The 22,217-nt window shown below is 37.9% G+C and overlaps 1 protein-coding gene across 2 annotated transcripts in view; it reads left to right on the top strand.

The window, feature by feature from the left end:
* Ppp4r4 (protein phosphatase 4 regulatory subunit 4) overlaps positions 1–22,217 on the top strand; it is a 97,757-nt gene that overhangs the window by 13,671 nt on the left and 61,869 nt on the right. The window contains exon 3 of one of the 2 annotated variants that reach the window (XM_075947734.1): positions 16,294–16,396. The exons of the other annotated variant lie outside the window; for it this stretch is intronic. Coding sequence (XP_075803849.1) covers positions 16,294–16,396 — 103 coding nt within the window. The remainder of the gene's footprint in view (positions 1–16,293; positions 16,397–22,217) is intronic. 2 annotated transcript variants of the gene reach the window in all.

The following is a 22,217-nucleotide window of genomic DNA, read 5'->3' as shown; positions in this document are numbered from 1 at the left end:
ATAGAGTGGCCTGGGTTCTTTTGAATGTTATTCTGTAGCAGGTTTTAGTTGCTGCTTCAGGATGCTTGGGATTGAAAGCCCAAGGGTTCATCTATTCTTGGTATTCTTAGCTCAGTCTGCTCCACCTGTAGTAAAAACCCCAAATAGGCAATAGAAGCTCACTTGGGAGAAACCTTTATTGGTACCTAGTGTTGCAACACAAGGGGCAGTGCACCAGAGAGAAGCCCCTGGAACAGGCCTGAAAAGAGTAAAACCCAGCATGTTTATATAGCCATATGGGCATGACGTGCTTGTGAACAGCCTGTCACCAGTCACAGCCTTACTTCACAGTGCCTGGCTTCTAGTACCAATAGCATACTTTACATATACACAATAAGCACCATCACAGGCCTTTTGATGAGACAATGAGGAGGTGCTCCTTTTCCCATCTTAAGTGAGATTAACTGCAGAGTATATGACATCAATCACCCAGTTCACTGAGGCTTATTGTCACTGCACATTGGAGTGGTTGTTCCCGAGCAAAGCCTCCTGAAACAGAAGTCAGAACTTCTGTTCCTGACAGTTGGAGTGGAGTTTCCTCAGAACAATCATAGAGTGTTCAAAGTAGCCAACTGCTATGATGACAGGTTAGCTTATTGCCAAAGAAAGGACTTCTTAAAAACATTCCTTTACTTATTTTTCATATGTGTGCATGTGTGCATATACACGTCATAGCACACATGTGGCAGTTAGAGGTCTACTTCTGAGAATGGGTCTCTCTTTCTCCTTTGTGGGTCCTGGGGCTTGAACTTAGTTTGTCAGGTTTGGCACTAAATATTTTAGCTTGCAGAGCCATAAAACTGACCAGGAAGGGACTTGTTTATTGATAGCTTTAGGCAATCAGGCACAAGGTTTTGCAAGCTGTCAATCAAGTGGCTGCCTGACTCATCCCAATAGGTTTTGACCATTTAAAAAAAAATCAGAGGGGCTGGAGAGATGGCCAAGAGGTTAAAAGCACTTACTGCTTTGGTAGAGGACCCTGGTTTGATTCCTAGCATCTACATGGTGACTCACAATTGTCTGTAACTCCAGTTCCAGGGTATCCAGTGCCCTTTCCTGGCACTGTACACCTGTATGTGAACATGCATACATACAGGGAAAACATTCATATACATAAAATAAAAATAAATATTAAATAAACACCAAAAGATACTTTACAATAATGACTGCATAAACTGACTTTCTTTTAAAAAGTTGGCCTATGTTGATTTTACCAAGAGTTCTGTACATGGCTAGAATGCACTTTGATATTTCCCTATTACTTTTTCTTATTTTCCCCACTGCCTGTCAGTTCATATTCCTAATAGTCTCATTTTTACTTTCAGGTTTCCCATCTCCTGGATTACATGAGAAAAAACATGCAGTACCTGTCTTTGTGGGACTGTTTTAATTCACTAGCATGATGATTTCTAGTTCCATTTTCCTGCAAATAGAATAATTTCATCTTTCTTTATGGGTTGGTATATATATATCGCATATATCACAAAATGACGTATACAATGAATCTTCATCCATTTATTCATTGAGGGGCACTTAGACTGAGCTCATAACTTGGGTATTGTTAGTAGTGTATCCTTAATTATGGGTTTGCTGGTCTCCACAGTAGCTGTCTTTGATTCTTTTAGGTTTATACACAGCAAAGGGAATTCACATTCCTCACAGTACCTAAAAAGGCCCAACCCCCAGCTCAAAGCCTGGGTGAGGGGTTGGGTAGAGAGAAGGAGTCCTTGTTCCACAAAGCCTTTCCAGACTGACTTAGTTGGCTCAAGATCTTCTAAGTGTTATAATTGATTTGTTTGTATTGCATTTTTTCTAACTCAATTCCTTATTTACCAGCATATCTGTCAGCTGATGCCAGGAACTATTATGTGTTATTTGGACTCTGTGTGGGTCATATTATTCACTCTGGATTTTAGTCATCATCTCCATGATATCACTTCCAAATCTGGAGTTTAGGTAGCTGTCCCTGACCTTTTCCCCATGAAATTCAGGCCAAGATACTTTGCTGGCCCTCTGGTGTTGTAGTTCCACAATGTGTCTCCTCTAGAATGTCTTGCTGGCCTTCCAGATGTGAAATTGAATTCGTCACTTTTTAGTCTAAATGTGTTTACTTGTCATTAAAGCCTGACTGTCCTTTTATATCAATTTTTCTCTTCATTTTCCCATCAGTACTCTAAGTACCCAGCCACTAATTGCTACCTGACAAAATCTAGTCTAGGCATAAAGCATTATTAGGTTGTGCTAGAGAATTGAGACCAGTACCTGGTAGCCAGCATTTCTGAATAAGTGCTTCCTTCAAGGCTGATCCCATCAGTCCATTTGTCTTCTGTAGTTCAGTAGCTGAGTTTTGTCCTTTCCTGCAGAAGTTACTTATCACCTCTTTTTTTATAGGTGCCAGACTTCAGGTCTCTGTCTCCCAAAGGTTGCTTGTCTTGTTACTTCCCTTCTGAGCTCTTCTCTTACATTTTCTTGCTTGATCTATCTCTCCTGTTATGCCATAACATATCAAAAATACGTCTTAGAAACATTTTTAAAGGATTTTCTTAAAATAAAAACAAACCTAAACTTATCTTAAAAACCTAATAGGGAAGAGCTTCTAGACACCTTTGCATTTTGCATACCTTCAAACTTTCAGCACCCAACCTCAGGAGCAAAAGCAGACCTTCAACACATCCCATTTACTATGCAAAGTACTACAGAACTACGGTCTTCATTATTATAATTTTCTGCCTGTATCCTCACCAGTAGGAATACATTTTAAGTTGTGATTGGCTATATACAAGTGCATGTTTGTGTGTGTGCTTATTAGTATATGTATTTATAATGAAAATTTAATAGTAATTATTTTATGTCTATGTCTAATAAAACATCAATGTTAACACCAAAATAATCTTAATATGGAACTATAAAATGGGAAAAATCAAAGTAAATTACATAAAATTAAGATTTAATGATACCTCAGGTGTTACTGTATTTTATAAGTTAGTCCATTCCAGGTAAGTGAAGGTTTTGTCCTCTGTAAGTGTTGTGAGGTGTGAGGAGAGGGAAACTTAAGCTAATTCTGTGATGTGTATTTGAGAGTCAGAGGGCTGTTTTGTGTCTCTGGTAAAAAGTTGGCTGGAAAACCAACTCCGTTTTAGGAAGCTGGAGGTCATTCCACAGCCAGTCATCTCTTTGACTTGCTGATGTGTTTAATAAAGTTGAGGACTGTGGCTCTTTACAACTAGTACAAACCCCTGCTGATAGCAGAGGGCACATAGCAGGAATCATCAGTAAAATAAATTTTATAGTACTGATATCAAATAATCCATCTGACAACCTTTGTGGCAATATCAACTGAGATTCTGTTGTTGGTGGAATTGGGGATCAAACCCAGTTGTGTGTGCTAGGCAAGTCCTCTCTCATTGAGTTAATCCTCATCCCAGAGAACTTCTTTTAAAAAGATTGACTGTTAATCTGATTCTTGTAATAGGATTGTGATCTGAAGGGATGCACAGCCATAGATTATGGACTTAGAAATTGTAGGTTGAAATCTTGCCTGTAATCTTTACTAGCTCATAACTTTGAGTGCACTACTTTCATTCCTTGCATCTCAGTTTACACAATTATAAGCTATAACTATATATATATATTTAATGTAAAGACTAATAAGATACTTAGGGATAGCATTTTGCCTCATTTTGTAAACAGGGCCTGCAGTGTATTCTTGCTTTAGTTACATTAAAATAGATATGTTGATTTTTTTGTGATACTAAGCATGGTGATTATAAACAGGTTTGATGGTTCTCTGACTTTATAAATCTTTTAAGGCATCATTTTGAAGATTTAATGTTGGTTTTGATGAATAAAGAAATAAGTAACTATATAAAGCTTAGTTTTTGTTATGATATCAAAGCAAGGTCTGTTTAGCAACCAGTTCCTCATAAATTCAAACACATTGTCCCAGTAATTTCTGTGTGATCTTAAGTGAGAACTCCTAGGAAGGGCTCCTTGGCTGTGTATGAGCTAAGGTCATAAACCCTGCACTTAGTCAAATAGTAGTAGTAAGCAGAGTTCTCAGATATAGTAGTGACTGTGTTATCCCATCTTTTGTGGGTAGCATCTACTTCACTTCTTTCTTTACTGACTGGTTTAGGATTAAGTAAACTATGTAGGAAAAAGGGAACATTATGCTGTATAGTTAATATTCTTATCATGGGAATCTGTCTTCTTTTTGAATTTTGAGCTTTTAGATGGTTAGAGTAGGGTACTAGACTAATGACAATATTTTAAGAATATAAATTCATTGTAATTGCTGGGGATCAAACCCAGAGTTCCTCATATGCTAGGCAAACTTTCTGCTATTAAGCTACATACCTATCTTGACCTATTGTAACTTTGTGGGATTGGACAAGAATTTTATGAACTAGAACAGGTAACCTCATTTTCAGAGACTAGAGATAATGAATTTTCCTTCCCTCCTTCCTCCCCCTGCTCCTCCTTTTTTCCTTCCTTCCTTTCTTGATAGAGTCTTGCTATGTAGCCCAGGCTTCCCTTGAACTTCTATCTTTCTCATTCTCTCTGCTGCTTAATATTATAGGTATGTGCCACCATACTCTGCCCTTCCCCCTCAGACAGACACACACACACACACACAAATACTCAAATCAGCCTGCCTTCCTTTGTTCCTTCCTTCCTTCCTTCCTTCCTTCCTTCCTTCCTTCCTTCCTTCCTTGGTTGTCTCAAACTGATTATCACTTTTTGTATCTTTCCACAGTAGGGCACATAGCCTAGCTTAGGAGCAAGAGTGGAGTGAATGAAGTGGAAGGAGAAGTTCGAGCTTGGTTGTACATTATTAGTTATTTTTCTTGTTTTGTGGCTGTGACAAAACACCTGGTAGAAATGACTCAGTGAAGAAGATTTGTTTTTGACTCATGGTACAGTGGGATGGTGGTGGAGGTAGAATAGTGGGTGGCTTCATTTTTTGGTGGAGAAAATTGTGACATGCTACACCATGGTAATAGATGTGAGCAGAGGTAGCTAGACCAGAACCCTTGATGGCTGTAACCCTTAAAGACTGGCCTCTAGTGTTCCATCTGCCAATGGGGCTCTATCTCCTAAGTGTTCTGAGGTCTCATCAAATAGCACCCCCTTTTGGGGACCAGGGGTCCCAACATGAGTTTGTACGTATCCACACATCCAGCTATAGCAAAGGCTGTGTAATGTAGTGATTGGAAGCATAGGTTTTGAGTTGTGCAGACTGATAGCTTTGGAATCTTTATCTTCCTAAAGAGGAAATAGAATGTAGCCTGTGATAGTATCTATCCACTTGCTAAGATAACTGTGAGAATTAGCTTACGTTAAAGTAAGTCAGGTGTTTATTAGCACACCACCTGGTATGCAGTATAGCAGACACTATTTTATCTTGTTATAGGGGGAGAAGCAAAGATATAACGTTTTTGGTGAACATGTAACTGATGTAGTAGTGAGGGCAGGGTTGGCACAGAAGAAAGAAAACTAGCATGTTAATATTAGAAACTGGAGAATTCAGAGCTGAGGAGTTAGGATTGTGATGAGTGTGAAACTGGTCTTAACCATGAAAAAATGCAAAGTCAAGGTTCTGGCCAGCAAGCGAGATCAGAGTTTAAGCTTCTGAACATGGTAATAAGATCCAGCTTTTGACAACAGGAGTGGAATGCGGATGTGAAGTAGAGATAAATAACTATTTGCTCTGTGCCTTGTGCCAGGTATGGGAGTGTATAAGATCTGGCCCAAACACCCTTGACTAGAAGAGGTTGGAAACTGCCTTTTTGGTCCCTTAGTCACCTGAATGGTGCTTACTATCACAGCAGAGGGGTGGCAACAGTCACAATCAAACTTTATTGTGGTAACAAATGCTTGAATTTTTATTGGCTTAATGTATCACTGAAGAGGCTTTTAAAATAGGTGCATCTCCCAAAGGAAAGCAAATAATTAGTAGCACTAATTTAGAATTTGAAAGATAGCTGTCCTACATCCATTTATTTAGTCTTATATTTTTCCCTCTTCACTTTTTAACCTCTAGTGTACAGCTTAGATGATTAACCCAGTTCTTTTCAGTGTTAGAGAAATGGCTTGCTGACTGGCTTTAGAGTGAATTGTTTGAATCCTTTTTGTTTCTTAGTGAGTATCCTAAAAATAAGCATGCCCTAAACACTAGGGCAGAGGGAAGCCATGGGGCAGCCCATGAATGTTCTTCATGCATCACTTTCAACAGAAAACTGGAGGCTTTGAAGTCTTGAAAACTTAATTTTTTAAACAAAAAGAGTAAGATTAATTAGATAATTATTTAAAGATTATATATGCTGCATTAAGGAAATGATTTTACACTGACACCTCTATATTGTTCTGGGTCCCTTCCACTAAGTGATGGTAGTGCAGATATGAATTAATTGCACACACTTGTTATGTTTACCCTGTCACCAAAGTTAGCAAATGCTAATCACAGGCTCATAGCCTTAAGAAATTCTAGTTCAGCACTCTAATTTAGCAACCAAGCCTACTGTTCTCTGTGTCTCTTTTGTCCTATTGGCAACCATTTTCAGATTGTTCCTCATACTTTTCTTGTAATGTGTATTTACGCAGAGGCTCTTAGTTAGGGTTACTGTGCTGAAACACTCTGACCAAATCAACCTGGGGAGGAAAGGGTTAATTCAGCTTACAAGAACTCAAGCAGGGCAGGAACCTGGAAGGAAGAGCTGAAGCAGAGGCTTTGAGGGGTGTTAACTACTGGCTTGCTTCTTGTGGCTTGCTCAGCCTACCCCCCCCCCCCCAGGGAAGACACCACCCACAATGTACTGGTCCCTCCTCCCTCAATCACTGATTAAAATGCCATTGCTGGTGGGAGTGCAAACTGGTACAGCCAATTTAGAAATCAATATGGTGAGTTCTCAGAAAATTAGGAAACAACTTATCTGAACACCCAAAGGATGCTCAATCATACCACAAGGACATGTGCTTAACTATGTTCATAGCAGCATTATTTGTAATAGCCAGTACCTGGAAATAACCTAAATGCCCCTCGATCGAAGAATGGATAAAGAAAAGGTGGTATATTTACACAATGGAGTACTACACAGTGGGGAAAAATAATAACATCTTGAAATTTGCAGGCAAATGGATGGATCTAGAAAACATCATTTTGAGTGAGGTAACCCAGACCTAGAAAGACAATTATCACATGTACTCACTCATAAGTGGCTTTTAGACATAAAGCAAAGAAAAAATAGCCTGCAATTCACAATCCCAGTTAACCTAGACAGCAAAGAAGATCCTAAGAGGGACATACCTGGATCTAATCTACATGGAAAGTAGAAAAAGACAAGATTTCTTGAGTAAATTGGGAGCATGGGGATTAATGAAGAGGGTAGAAGGGGAGGGGGAAGAGGAGGGAGCAGAGAAAAATATATAGCTCAATAAAAACAATTAAATAAATAAAAATGTATACAGAAAAAAAGAAAAGAAAATGCCCCATAGACTTGCCTACTGCCCAGTCTTATGGAGGCATCGTCTCAATTGAGGTTCCTCTCTGATGACTATAGCTTGTATCAAGTTGACTTAAAACTAGTTAGGAGACATTTATGCTGCTTTTGTTTCTATCCCTATCACAACATCAGTATTGGGAGGATGGATGAAGGAAGTGAGCACGTGTGTTTGACAGGCTGCTTCATTCGTGCAAACTGCTACTGTGATTGTGGCTGGTTCCACTCATTCTGCATCTGTGGTAACTCTGTAGGCTCTTTCTACTTTTATGTCCTACTTTGCATTTTATTGTTGTGAGAAGCACCATAGCCAAAAGCAACTTGAAAGGAAAAAGTTATTTAATTTTATAGCTTATAGTCCACCTTGAAGGGAAGTCAGGGCAGGAACATGGAAGCAAAGACTGAAGCAGTGGTCACAGAGGATCACTGCTTCCTGGCTTGCTTCTCCCGGTTTCTTCAACCTGCCCAGGGGTGGCTCCTTCCCAGTGAGCTTGGCCCTCTCATATCAATCAAGAAAATGTCTCACAAATTTCACAAATTGCTTACAGGCAGCCTGATGGAGGATATTTTCTTATTTGAAGATGCTTTTTTGAGACAACTCTTGTTGCATCAAGTTGACAAAAAACCAATCAATATACTTTTTAAAATTATTTTTTCATTATTAAAAATCATCTAGAATGGTGGCTCCCAAAATGCATGGCCCAGACCACAGCAGCAGTATCACTGGGTACCTGTGAGAAATCAAGTCTTTAGGCCTCAGTGAGACCTATGAACCTAGAGGATCTGGGATTTGGCTTAGTATTATCAAGTGCTCTGCTGATCTCAAACATGCTAAGTTTGAGAGCCACTTCTCTAGTGTGTCATACTTCCCAGCTTGAAGTTAGCACCTGTGTATTTCTGCTAAACTGAACATGTAGTCAAAAATAGGAAATAACCATTTTAGCTAAGTAGTTCTCTAACACTGCTGTTCACATTATTTAGCTAATAGTTGTTTTCCCTAAACCAGAGTTTCCTGGATTTTTGTTGTTGGGAAATGGATGTTCTTCGTTGTGGAGAGCTGTCCTACACACTGTAGGATGTTTAGCAGCATCCTGGGCTCTACCTGCTGGGTAACAGTATATTGTAAATGGACCCCAAACAGGGGTAGGAAGGAAAGGAGGAGTTCACTGACCTGTTCCCTATTAACTGATGATGCCCACTATGCTATCCATAATACCTTTTTCTCTTCCTGTCAGGAGAAGAGCCAGGTATTAATTGATTATAGAAATTTAGTTTTTGTGTTTGTCAGCAATTATGAGAGTTATAGTTTAGGTCTATTTTCTTTTTTTCCTGTTTATATCCTAGGTATAGTAAGCAGTGTCAGCCTCTGAAGCATCACTGCTTTGTTAATATCATATTGCTATCAAAATCAATGGCAGTGTGATTTTCTGTTGTTAAGTAACTTGTTCATTTTATTTGGATTCCCAAATAATTTTTATTTTCTTTAAAGTTCAACTGTTTATGTAAGTGGTGGTTGTACTGTATTGATTTCTTGGGAATATGGTATGCTCTTTCATTTTTTTAATTTTAGAAAAAAATAATTTTAAAATTTATATGTGTGGGTGTTTCATCTGTGTGTGTATGTGTCTGTACACTACATGTATCTTTGGTGCCTGTGGAGGTCAGAAGAGGGTATCTGATCCCCTGGAACTGGATTTGCAGATGAAAAAGAGCTACCATGTAGGTTGTGGGAATCTTACCTGGGTCCTCTGCAAGAGCAGCAAGCGCTGTTAACTAATAAGCCATCTTTGCAACTCTTAATTAAAATTTTTAAATATTTACTTAATTTTTTTTGACCATGGCATGTATGTGGAAGCCAGAGGACAACTTTGTGGAGTTAGTTTTCTCCTTTTTACCTGTATATAGGTTCCAGGAATTGAATTTAGGTTGTCAGACTTAGAGGCAAGTGCATTTGTCTGCTGAGCCATTTTGCCAGTCTTTAAAAAACACGTTTTCTTTGACCATTTCATACATGTATTTAGTGTACTCTGGTTGCTCGCCCTCTCCTCCTGCCACCCTCCCTTCTTCATACAAATGTCTTCCATATTTATGACATGACTGTAGCACAAATAATAAAAATCCAGAGACAGATATTGGGGTTCAACCAGAAAAGCAAATCAGCCAAGCCACTAGAGAAGTCTTACCTCTACCAAGACTGGGTGATCATAGACTAAGCAACTAAGCAGCCAGAGCCCCTCTCTCTCCTCCAAACTGTATTCCCTCTAGTGCTGGGATTAAAGGTGTAAAACTTTCTAGTATTGGGATTAAAGATGTGAGGCGCCACCAGCTGGATTTGTTTCTGTATTGATCTTGTTTAGCTCAGGATAGCCTTGATTTTACAGAGATCCATCTGCCTCTGTCTCCCAAATCCTTGGATTAAAAGTGTTTGCCACCACTGCCTGTCTTGTAGTGACAAGCTTTATTTATGAAAACAGAAATAAAATATCACTATATTTTTTCTTTTTTATCTAAAATTAGAAATATATAACTAATATAAGAAAAACTATATACAATAAATATAATAGCAGTATAGAGTATATACAGGCATACAGGCAATAAGTACATTAACAACGTCTAGTCCATTTGCATTTGACAAATTCAGAGAAAATACTCCATATCAATCCTATCTTGGTGAGTCCAAAGTCTTGTACCTTTACTTTCTATCAGAACTTGCTTTCTGCATCTGGTAAACAAGGAAAACTATAACTATCTAGTTTTCAATCCTCTTAGAGACCCATGAAGGAAATAATATTAACTGAATAAGCGAGCAAGCAATTTTCAAAAACTGTGAGAAATGACAAAAACAGCTGACTTCCTGGACTCTCACCCAAAGTTCCTCTGCAATGTTGGGGTATGCATCTTCAGCCTACAGGCATAGCATATCTGACAGACTTTTTTGTGAAGCAGGATATTGGGAAGGGCAGTCCCTTCTTGTCTTGACAATGTTTGGTGTCACTTTCTTTTGTGTCCTGCTTGTTCTATTAGGACAGCATACTGTCAGCAGTCAAAGCAAGGATATTTTCTTGCTCCATGGCTTACTTTTGCCACAAAGAAAGTAAACTTCTTGTGGAGTTTCTTCAATGCCTTTATCTTCTCTGAAGTAGAATGGTACTGCCGGGGACAGACCTGCCTCATTGTCATAAAAAGAGCCTAGGTTATTTTAACATCTTAAATGCTATGTTTTCTAGATCTCTGAAGTGTTTGAAGATGTATCTAAAATATAACTTTGACCTTGAAAACATACCTAATTAAGTAGAATGGTACTTCCAGGGGCAGACATGCCTCATTGTCATAAAAAGAACCTAAGTTATGTAGAAGGAGCTGTGGGCCGCTTCCCACCGCCTGGCTCCCAGCTAGCTTTACCCGAAATAATTACACGGAAACTGTATTTTTTTAAACACTGCTTGGCCCATTAGCTCTAGCCTCTTACTAGCTAATTCTCACATCTTGATTAACCCATTTCTAACAATCTGTGTAGCACCACGAGGTGGTGGCTTACCAGGAAGGATCTTAACCTGTGTCCATCTTGGAGAGGAGAGCTATATCGTCTGCCTCATTGCCTTCTTCCCAGCATTCTGTTCGGTCTACTCCACCTATCTAAATTCTGCCCTATCAGGCCAAGCAGTTTTCTTTATTAATTAACCAATGAAAGCATAGATAGATAGAAGACCCATCTACATCAAAGTTATTTTAATATCTTAAATGCTATGTTCTCTAGATGTCTGAAGTATTTGAAGATATATCTAAAATATATCTTTGACCTTGAAAACATACCTAATGTGACTATAAGTTTGATTATAATAGGTGGCTAATTACTAACCTGCACTCCCTTATTATCCTAGACAGTTGGTAATAATAACTTTCAAGGACTAGAAATTTGCCTTATATTGTTAAATGAGCTATATAGTTATAATACCTTGAAAAAGAATAGAAATGTATGTACAGTAGGTTCTAACAGAATTAATCTCAATATACAAAGTTTATATACAATATACAAAAGTCCAATCCAATGTAAAATTTTTTTGTTTGTTTGTTTGTTTTTTTTTTTTTGAGACAGGGTTTCTCTGTGGCTTTGGAGCCTGTCCTGGAACTAGCTCTTGTAGACCAGGCTGGCCTCGAACTCACAGAGATCCGCCTGTCTCTGCCTCCCAAGTGCTGGGATTAAAGGCATGCGCCACCACTAAAACTAGTAGTTGATTTTTAGAAGTAGATTCAATAGCCTACCCTTTTATCATTTCTATATCCTCCCTTTTTTCAGAGTAGATTCAATATTTACCCTTTTGTCCTATCATATCTATATCCCCCCATTTTTTTCTTTTCAAAATGAGAACCTTAAATCTAATTTCTTTTGTTTAGCTTTTTTCCTGACCATTACTGTTGAAGGAGCTGCGGGCTGCGTTCCTGCCACCCAGCTCCCAGCCACTGGCTAGCTTTACCCGAAATAACAACACACAAATTGAATTCTTTTAAACACTGCTTGGCCCATTTCTATTAATGTGTGTAGCGCCACGAGACAGTAGCTTACCGAGAAGGATTCTAGCCTACGTCCATCCTGGGTCGGAGCTTCATCGGGTCTGTCCCAGAGAGGAGAGGAAATGGCGTCTCCGCTCACTTCCTCTTCCTACCAGCATTCTGTTCTGTTTACTCCACCCACCTCAAGGCTGACGTATTAAATGGGCCAAGGCAGTTTCTTTATTAGCCAATGACCTTCCTCCATCACATTACCAAGAATAACTTATTACTAACCCCCCAAACAATAACAAATATCCACAATCCATTGAATGACCAAACACCACCCACCCCACCTCTTGGGAATGTGAACATTGTATTTTTAAATTTACTTCCTGCTGTCTGGGGGTGATGGTATCTTTAGGGGATCCTGAAAAGAAAAATTTGAGTTAATTGTCAAGTCCTGGGAGAGGTAGCTGTATCTTTTTATTTTTTGTCCAGTCTTTGCGTAATGGGAAAGTGTAGGCCTTATCTCAAGTCCTGGCTAGAGTAGCTTTTAGGTTGGATCATCTCAGCTAGCCACCTTGAAATTATTCTGAGCAGTTTGTAGTCCAAAGCCAATAATTAGGTGGTGTTTTTCAGCTTAGTAGTGTTATCATTGTCCTGGAGGAGTCATCGTCATCGCTGTGGGGCCCCATGCTCCCTATGGAGACTTCAAAGGTTGCTGTTAAGTATGCTCATGGTTCACTGGAGAAAACTGGAGAGACTCAAACCAAAATCATGTACAGGAAGGTAGATGAAACATTTTTCTAGAATTAGTTAATACTCTATATGACCATTAATACATGACAAAAAGTTTAAAGTATATCTCTTAAAAATGTTATACCTTAAGAAAACTTGTCAAAGGGTCAATATAAAACTAAAGGATTATGAGATTAGTAGCAATAAAATAGTCCTTAAATTTTTGTTTTTCTTCTGTCCTCTATCAGGTGACTCTTCTGACACAAGAGAGAGATTTTAAATTTCACTTTAATAATCATGTTTTGGTTTAGAGAAGGAGAGAGCCACACTCCAACTACAAAGCTAGTTTTAAATTGGACTAGGACTACAAAAAGACCATATTATATGTCTTTAGAACAGCAGAAACAAACATTTGTGAAGATTTATGAAAATTTACCATGTTGCAAATGTGATATTTTGATAGGCTTTTGGGATAGTTGTACTATAAGCTCTTTGTCAGGGTCCACTTTCTTCCCATAGTTCGTTAATTTCATCATTAGTAAAAGTTAATATAATTTCTGCAGGGACTATTGCTGCTAATTGACAAAGTATCACTTTTCCTTTTAGAATTAACTCAGAGACCTTTTCCATATAAGTTTTTAATTTTTTACTTGGTTTATGTGGTAAAAAGATCCATTCTAAGATAATATCTTCCCTTTGCATTAAAATTTCTGTAGGAAAATGTTTGGAGGGTAATAGGACCAGAATGCGTTTAAGATTCGGATTCACATGATCCACATGTGCCTTCTGTAACTTCTCTTCAAAGTCAATTCTCTTTAAAAGATCTACTTACAAAGGTAAGAAAGTGAAATGATTGTGAAATCCTGTATTCCATAGTCTGCTGTAGTGCAGCAGGTCAAGACTTGATCCTGGCAGCTTTCTTACCTTTGTAAGTAGATCTTTTAAAGAAAAAAATGAAGAGAAATGAGAGCAGCATGAAATAAGGGACTGTGCTAATCTAGGAAGATTGTCAGAGGTGGAAACTAAAGTTGTCCAAAAAATTACTTGTCATACAATGAAAGGTAACCCCTAAAATTTGTCTACACCCTAATCTAGAATGCTGGAGTGTATTCTTTTTTTTTGTTTGTTTTTTGTTTTTGTTTTTTCGAGACAGGGTTTCTCTGTGGTTTTGGAGCCTGTCCTGGAACTAGCTCTTGTAGACCAGGCTGGTCTCGAACTCACAGAGATCCGCCTGCCTCTGCCTCCCGAGTGCTGGGATAAAAGGCGTGCGCCACCACCGCCCGGCTGCTGGAGTGTATTCTTAATTTTTAGAAGAATCCTGAAATGAAGAGATCATCCTATATTATCTAGGTCTAGTAACATGCGTATATAAAGGAATTATCCAGAGTAAAACGTAGGACAGGAGAAGGCAATTTGACCACAAAAATGGAGATGCAGGAAGCTAAGAGGGCCAAAACTGGGTACCACTGATTTCTTGACTTGGGGCTTCTGGTCTACAGAGCTATGAAAACAATATTTCTTGTTGTCTCAGGTTACACATAGACAAATACACTACTGTTGTGATTTATATGTGAGTAAAGGCTCATGTGTTTGAAAACTTGGACCTCAAAAGGCAAACATCACATGTTCAAGATTACAAAAAGTAGCAAAAAAAAAAAGACTCTAAAATAAGAAGCTATTCTGAACCATACCTTCAGGGTTTAAAGATTATAATCCAATTCCGTGTGTGTGTGTGTGTGTGTGTGTGTGTGTGTTTAATGAGAAAGTAAGGCAAAGACTAATAGTTCTTATCACAATAGACAGAGACCACAAAACATATAATTATAACCTACTATTTGTCTGCAAAAGAAAATTAAGAAAATAAATAAGACACAAGACCATCACAGTCATCATTAATTATGAAAATGTAGAATTGAGGTGATAGAACTCAGTAGAAAGTTGGAAAATGACTCAATTAGAAAAGATAGTGAATGAAACAATTACTGTTGAAGAGAAATGGGGAAATTTTAAATATAAAAATAGAAGGTTTGAAAGTAAAAAGAATATGAGAGAACATAATACAGAAGATGAACAAAAATACAACATGATGATAGGAGGAATCTTAAGAAAAAACTAAGCAAAGCATTTTATTTAAAAAACTGGCTGTGATGGTTTGAATAAAAATGCCCCCCATAGGCTCATATATTTGAAGGCTTAGTCACCAGTGAGTAGTAGTCTGCTGTAGTGCAGCAGGTTAAGACTTGATCTTGGCAGGATAGCTTCATTCACAACTAGAACATGTTTCTTATGACTGGAAAAAACCTGAATAATTCTGAAGAAGCAAACATATTCCTTAAACTATTTGAAAACCTTATATTTAAAGTTCACATACATTTTGTAAAACCATGAATAATTCTTGTCGTAGTTACTTTTCTGTTGCTACGACAAAACACTATAAAAGAGTTTACTGGGGCTTACAGTTTCAGAGGATTAGCATCCATGACCATCATGGCAGGGAGCATGGCATCAGGCAGCCATGGTGCTAGAGCAGTAGCTGAGAGTTTACATGTTGAGACACAACCTTAGGACAGAGAGAGGGAGACTCAGAATGGCTCTTTGGAAACCTGAAAGCCCATCTCAAGTGTCACACCTTCTTCAACAAGACCACACCACCTAATCTTTCCCGATCAGTTCTACCAACTAGGGACCAAGTTATTCAAATATATGAGCTTGTGGGGCCATTCATCTTCAAATGACCGCAGTTTGAAGAGAAGTAAAAATAATTTTAATTTATTGAAAGTATGTAAATAAATAAAATTTATGCCATAATCATTTAATGTGTGTGGTGTCTGTTCAGAACAGGTGGCATTTTCTTCAGTACTTGACATGCATCAAAACTTGTATCACTCAGACTGTATTTTAAAGAACTATTTGTAGTTCATGGAAGTGTTCTTTCCAGAAGGATTTGAATATTTCCCAAAGTATTTAGGCCTCTAGAATACTACAGATATTATTTTGGGAACAAAGCTGTAATGCATGTTAGACCAAAAAGACATTATATAAAATGTACTAGTGGCCTGTAAGAGCTTTGAGTGTATCTTTCAGAAGTTTCTTGCATTTCATGAAGCCAAACTATATAAGTCATTTCAGTGAACTCGGCATTGTGGTTTTGTGTAGATTATTTTAATTGTTGCTATAATTATTATTTTACTATATTCTATCATTATATATTTTTATAAAATATAGAAAACTTTCACATCACAGAGAAAAATGTGGTAGATATGTAAAGTATTAGTAAAATGGTTAATACTTTATGACACGTATATTAACAGAAAATTGTATTTTAGCATATCTGTAATGTCTATATGTATTTGTTATAAGATTTATTTAATAAGATTTTATATCTGGTTTTACTTTTATATTTCAATGATGTGGTTGAAACATTGTAGGAAGTCATTAAAAACGGTTATTTTTTTTCAAATTGACCCATTAAATTTAAAATTCAGCTCCTAATTTTAAATTTAAAAATTTGCATTTTCCTTGTAAGTGCTGGTCAAGATATCCAAGGAACAAGTGTGATTGCAAATCTTCCAATTTTGATGCGACAGAATCCTACTGAGACCCTTCGGAGAGTCTTACCCAAAGTCAGAGTAAGTTGGTATGAAATAAGATTCAAGTTTATCGATTTTTTTTCTTTCCCCAGTAGCATGTTATCACTATTAAGAAAAAATTTTGGAGCTTTGATGGTTTATCTTTTACACCTACTAATGGAGTAGAAGAAATGTTATGTTTATTTTCAATTATAATAAACATATTTAGGGAAATTAGTTGTAAAGGGTTCCTTGGTGATTTTCAGTAAAGACATTCTAAAGGTAAATTTGTAATAGCTTAAAAATGTAGCTATCTTTATAAAATTATAGATATATCATTTGATATTGTTTTCAAACATTTCAAAAATTAGCACACTCATTTTATGCCTTTACTACTGATAGTAATTTAACTAAGATCCTGTGGATAGGCTTGTGCTGACTTCTGAGGAATCCTCAAATGGAGTTCATTATGATCATCTCAGTTTTAGTTTACATGGATTTCACTCCTTCCTAAGTTTCTTGAGAATTAGTTTCTTGCTGTGACCATAAATATTTTCTCTACTGTCATATTTCTCCTCAAGTATGTAATGTCCATTGATTACTAATATATCATGCTAGATATTAATAATTGATAGTTATTATTTATTTGCACCTGTATGCATATGAAGAACTCCCTTTTTTATTTTTTAACAAGTATTTTGTGAGCAATCTGGACAGCTGTCTTTATGTTCTCTAGCATCATAATCACTAATGGGCTCAGAGGTTGCCTGCTATGGGAGATAATATTTGCTAATATTTACTTACCTTCAGCTTTCCATTTGGTTATAACTGCTTACAAATGAATTTATAGATATTTTCAAACTGTAATCATTAATATATCTTTGAGTTTTGTTTTTGAAATTATTTATAGCATGGTTGCAACTACTGTCATTTTCATAAGAAGCCCACATTTCTACAAGTCAATATGATTTCTTACTGGCTACCATGTTGATTTATGAATTCACTGAGCTTTGTTATGTCTCTTTCCCAGAATCATGTCTAATTTTGAAGTGGATAAGTATATAGATCAAGCCTATTTGTACATTTGATTTTGGTAGTGTTAACTGACCTAACATTATTATCATGACACCAGAGGCACGAAGTAAATGGTTGAAAGAAGTTCATATAAGTAAGAAAATTAATTTAATGTAAAACATCTCTGCATACTGTGTTGAGTTGACTAAGTCTAGTTCACAGAGATCAGAGTGTCCAAAGTGCATACCTGGTTCCCAAAGAGGTATTATGATCTCCAGGACTAGAGTTATAGATAGTTGTAAGCTGCCTTCTGGCTTCTGGGAATTGAATTTCTGGTCCTCTGGAAGAGCAGCCGTCTCTCCAGCTTCTAGCATCCAGTTCTCCAAAACAACAATAGAGGATGAAAGGTAGACAGCAGCAACCTTTGTAGGTTCTGAAATAGTTCTGACAAAATTTTGCTAATGTGCTCATAGTCAAGGCAACTAAGTATAACTACCTAAGAAATTTTGCATATATGAGGACCTGAGTTCATCTCAGTTCCCAGCACCAAAATACCTCCCCTTTAGAAAAAAGAAGAAAGGAGAATATACATTCATTTCGTATATACAGTGTATTTATATGCAGTTTCAGATGTATCTTCTGAAACTATAAGATATGCTTGCATTATGGAAGATATGTTTGCTTTATGTTCTTTGAGAAAGAACTTCTCTGTGTAGCCCCAGATATCCTGGAACTCTCTATAGATCAGGCTAGCCTCAAATTCAGAGCTCTGCCTGCCTCTGTTTACTGAAGCCTGGAATTAAGGGTGTGTTTCACCATGTCTAGCTGAAGATTTTTTTTCAAGACAGGGTTTCTCTGTAGCTTTGGAGCCTGTCCTAGAACTAACTCTTGTAGACCAAGGTGGGTTTGAACTCACAGAGATTTGCCTGCCTCTGCCTCCTGAGTGCTGGGATTAAAGGCGTGCGCCACCACTGCTGGGATGAAGATATGGTTTTAATACAGAACATTAACTGATTAATTGATTCAAAACAAGTACCCACTAATGAATTTGTTTTAAGAAAACCTTTATTGATGAATGATTTCTTTCTTTTTTATTTAATTAATTAGTTTCTAGTCAGAATCTCATGTAACCCAGGCTGGTGTAGAATTCAGTATGTAGCTGAGGATGATACTGAACTTCTGATGATTTTCCTGCCTCCACCTCCCAAGCATTAGTATTGGAGGGTAACATTCCTGTGGCCAGTTTGTGTAGTGCTAGGGCTCGAACCTGGGGCCCTGTGCAAGCTAGGCGAGTACTCTGCAGCTGAGCTATAACCCCAGCAGCTCTTCATTCTTTCTTCAGGATAACTAGTAAGCAAGCATTTATTAGGACCTTCGTCTCTCTTGCCTGCACTGTGTGGAGGAGATACAAAAAGGTAGAAAGGTCTCAGGTGGGATCCCCCATCAGGAAAGTCCTTAAGTCATGCAGCTGGGTGAAGGAGCAGCAGAATGTAGTAGAGTACTGTGACTCCAGGAGATCTGATGCCCTCTTCTGGCCTCCATGGACACTGTACTCACATGTGTGAATGTGCACACACAAACACACAATTAAAAATAAAATCTAAAAACAAAATAAATAAAATATTAAAATTCCAGCCAAAAAATTAGGATTATAGTTGAACTAATTTCAATTATTTCCAAAATTTTCTTTCTAAACTGTATCCAAAGTGGATGTTAAAGGGTTGTGTACTTGTCTCAACGTAGAATTTTAGTAAGAATCAAGAAGGAAAGTATTTGTTGACTTCCAATTTAAGTTCTAAAGATGTGAAAATATTTCAAGATATAGTTATTTTATTCATGTTATATAATTTAATTATATGATCATTATTGATCTAGTATTTTTCCAGAACTTAATAAACTGAATTCTGAGACATTAGACTTTAATAATATACTTGTGCTTATGTTATCTGGAAGTGAATGGATTTTGACTGTCAAGATAAATTTCTAAATTTCTGTATCCTTTTATAAAATTACAAATGAGGGTTATTGTAGTGGCATTTTATTTGTATTTTATTTGGGCACCAAATGAAAGACAATTAATAAAAACTCAGAGACAGAAATTGGGGTTCAACCTGAAGATCAGAAAAGCAAAACAGCTAGCCACTGGCTCATACTTCTACCTCAGTCCAAAATGACGATCCTGCCTCCAGGAATCTCAGGATGAGGCTGTGGCTATGAGCCACCTCCTTTCATTTTATATTCTTCTCTAGGCCTGGAATTAAAGGCATAAACCACTAGGATTAAGGGCATGCACTACCTGGTTTTTATGGTGACTAGTGTGCCCTCTGGGACTAAAGGCATGTGTCATTACTGCCTGGTCTTTAAGGCTAGCCAGTGTGACTGTTTTACTTTTCTGATCCTTAGACAAGCTTTATTTATTAAAATACAAATGAAATGCCACTACAGGTGATATCATTACACTTAAGATAGCATAATGAACTTCATTATAATACGGCACCAAACATTTCTTCCTGTTGAACTTTTGAATTAATCTCATTTGCTTGTATTTTGTTCCAAAACTGTGTCATAATATTGTACAGTAGAAAAGGTGTGTCGTTAGGCTCAGAAAATGACTGTAATGAATATTTACTAAGGTCTTTGTGGGTGCCAGATGCTGTACACTATTGAATGTTTTATACATTTGAATCTCTGAATTCAAACAACAGTTCTGTGATGCCTGTTCATCCCACGAAGGGACAGCTTAATCAACCAACTTCCTGTGGCAGTTTAGTCAACCATATTTATTTGTTTTACATTCAACCAAAGTTTCCTCTCACTCCTTCCCTCCCATTTTCCCTTCCCCTGCAATCCACTTTTTCTCTGTTTCTGTTCAGAAAGGGGCAGGCCTTCCATGGATATCAACAAAGCATGGAATATCAAGTTGCAGTAAGGCTAAGTTCCTCTCCTTGTTTTAAGGGGCAGGGTGACCCAGTGTGAGGAGTAGGACTCCAAGAGCCAGTCAAAGTGCTAGGGACAGCCCCTGCTCCCTTTGTTAGGAGTTCCACAAGTAGACCAACCTACGTAACTGTAACTGTCACACATTTGTAGAGGGCCAAGGGCAGTTCCATGCAGGCACTGTGGTTGTTGGTTCAGACTCTATGAGTTCCTGTGAGGCAGGTTAGCTTTTTTTTCTGTGAGCTTTCTTGTGATGCCCTTGACTCCTGACTCCTATAATCATTCCTCCCTCTCTTCAGCAGGATTCTCTGAGTTTGGCCTAATGTTTGGCTATATATCTACATCTGTTTCTGTCTGTTAGTAGACAATGGCTCTCTAATGACAATTGGGGTAGTCCCCAGTCTGATCACAGGAGATGGCTAGTTCAGGCTACATTTCCACGATTATTAGAAGTCTTAGCTGGGGCCATTTGTGGAAGTTTCACTTGCATCAGGTTTCTACCTGACCCTGAAATGCGCCATCCCCTCATTTCCAGTTATCTTTTCAGTACTCTCCCCCTCCATCTACCCCTCAACCAGTCTCTCAGGTTCCCATCCCCACCAGCCCCAGGCCACCCAACAAGTCTCTTCTATTCCCCTTCTAGGAAGATTCGTACGTCCCCTTCTTGGGTCCTCCTTACTACCTAGTCTCTATGGGTCTGTGGATTAAAGCATGGATATCCTTTACTTTATAGCTAATATTCACTTATGAGTGAGTACAAACCATGTTTTCCTTTCTGGGTCTGGGTTACCTCAAAATGATATTTTTTTCTAGTTCCATCTAATCATTTTCAAATTTTCTGATGTCATTGTTTTTAACAGCTGAGTAATACTCCATTGTGTAAATGTACCATATTTTCTTTATTCATTCTTCGGTTGAGGGGCATCTACATTGTTTCCAGGTCCTGGCTATTGCAAATAAAGCCGCTATAAACATAGTTAAGAAACTATCCTTGTATGATTGCGCATCCTTTATGTATATGCCCAAGAGTGGTATAGCTGGGTCTTGAGGTAGATTGATTCCCAATTTTCTGAGAAACTGCCATATTAATTTCCAAAGTGGCTATGCAAGTTTGCCGTCCTACCAGCAATGGAGGAGTGTTCCCCTTACTACATATTCTCTCCACCATAAGCTGTCATTTGCGGTTTTGGTCTTAGTCATCTGAGCTTTGTTAACCTCTTGACTGGCTGATCTGATTGCAGAGATCTCTAATGTGTAATTCACTTCTCAGGCCTCAGCTACTTTGTCTGAATCTCAGCAAGCTACACACAGGACCTATTGCTTCTAGTTTGCCTTCTAGAAGCTACTCACCCAGAGAGGTCTTTAAAAAGTACCAACCAATTGTGTTTTATACTCTTGTGAGAAGAGTATTACTTCAATGGTGAAGTGAAGTGACAGAATACTATCCCCTTCCCTTCCCTCCCTTCTGTTCTGTTCCCTTCCCTTTATTCCTAAGAATCAAGCCCTCTTACCAGTAAACTGTAAATGTTACCTTATTCTAGAACAAGGTAATTTCAGGATGTGGGTAAATAACAGATCCGGAGATAGGGAGATTGTCTTGGATCCTTTGGATGGAGCTTAAATGCTGTCACGTGTGATAGCTCAGTTTTAACTGCTGCTTAGTTTTGCTGTCTCCCAGCCTTAGTAGAGGTAAGACTTCTCTAGTTGCTTGGCTGCCTTGCTTTTCTTGTTTTTGGGTTGAACTCCAATTTCTGTCTCTGTTTTCTTTTTTTTTTAAGATTTATTTATTTATTATGTATACAACATTCTGCCTCCATCTATGCCCGCACGACAGAAGAGGGCGCCAGATCTCACTACAGATGGTTGTGAGCTACCATGTGGTTGCTAGGAATTGAACTCAGGACCGCTGGAAGAGCAGCCAGTGCTGTTAACC

Source organism: Microtus pennsylvanicus, chromosome 14 (assembly GCF_037038515.1).
Source record: "Microtus pennsylvanicus isolate mMicPen1 chromosome 14, mMicPen1.hap1, whole genome shotgun sequence".
In the NCBI taxonomy this organism is placed as follows: Eukaryota; Metazoa; Chordata; class Mammalia; order Rodentia; family Cricetidae; genus Microtus; species Microtus pennsylvanicus.
This window is presented reverse-complemented; position numbering and strand designations above follow the sequence as displayed.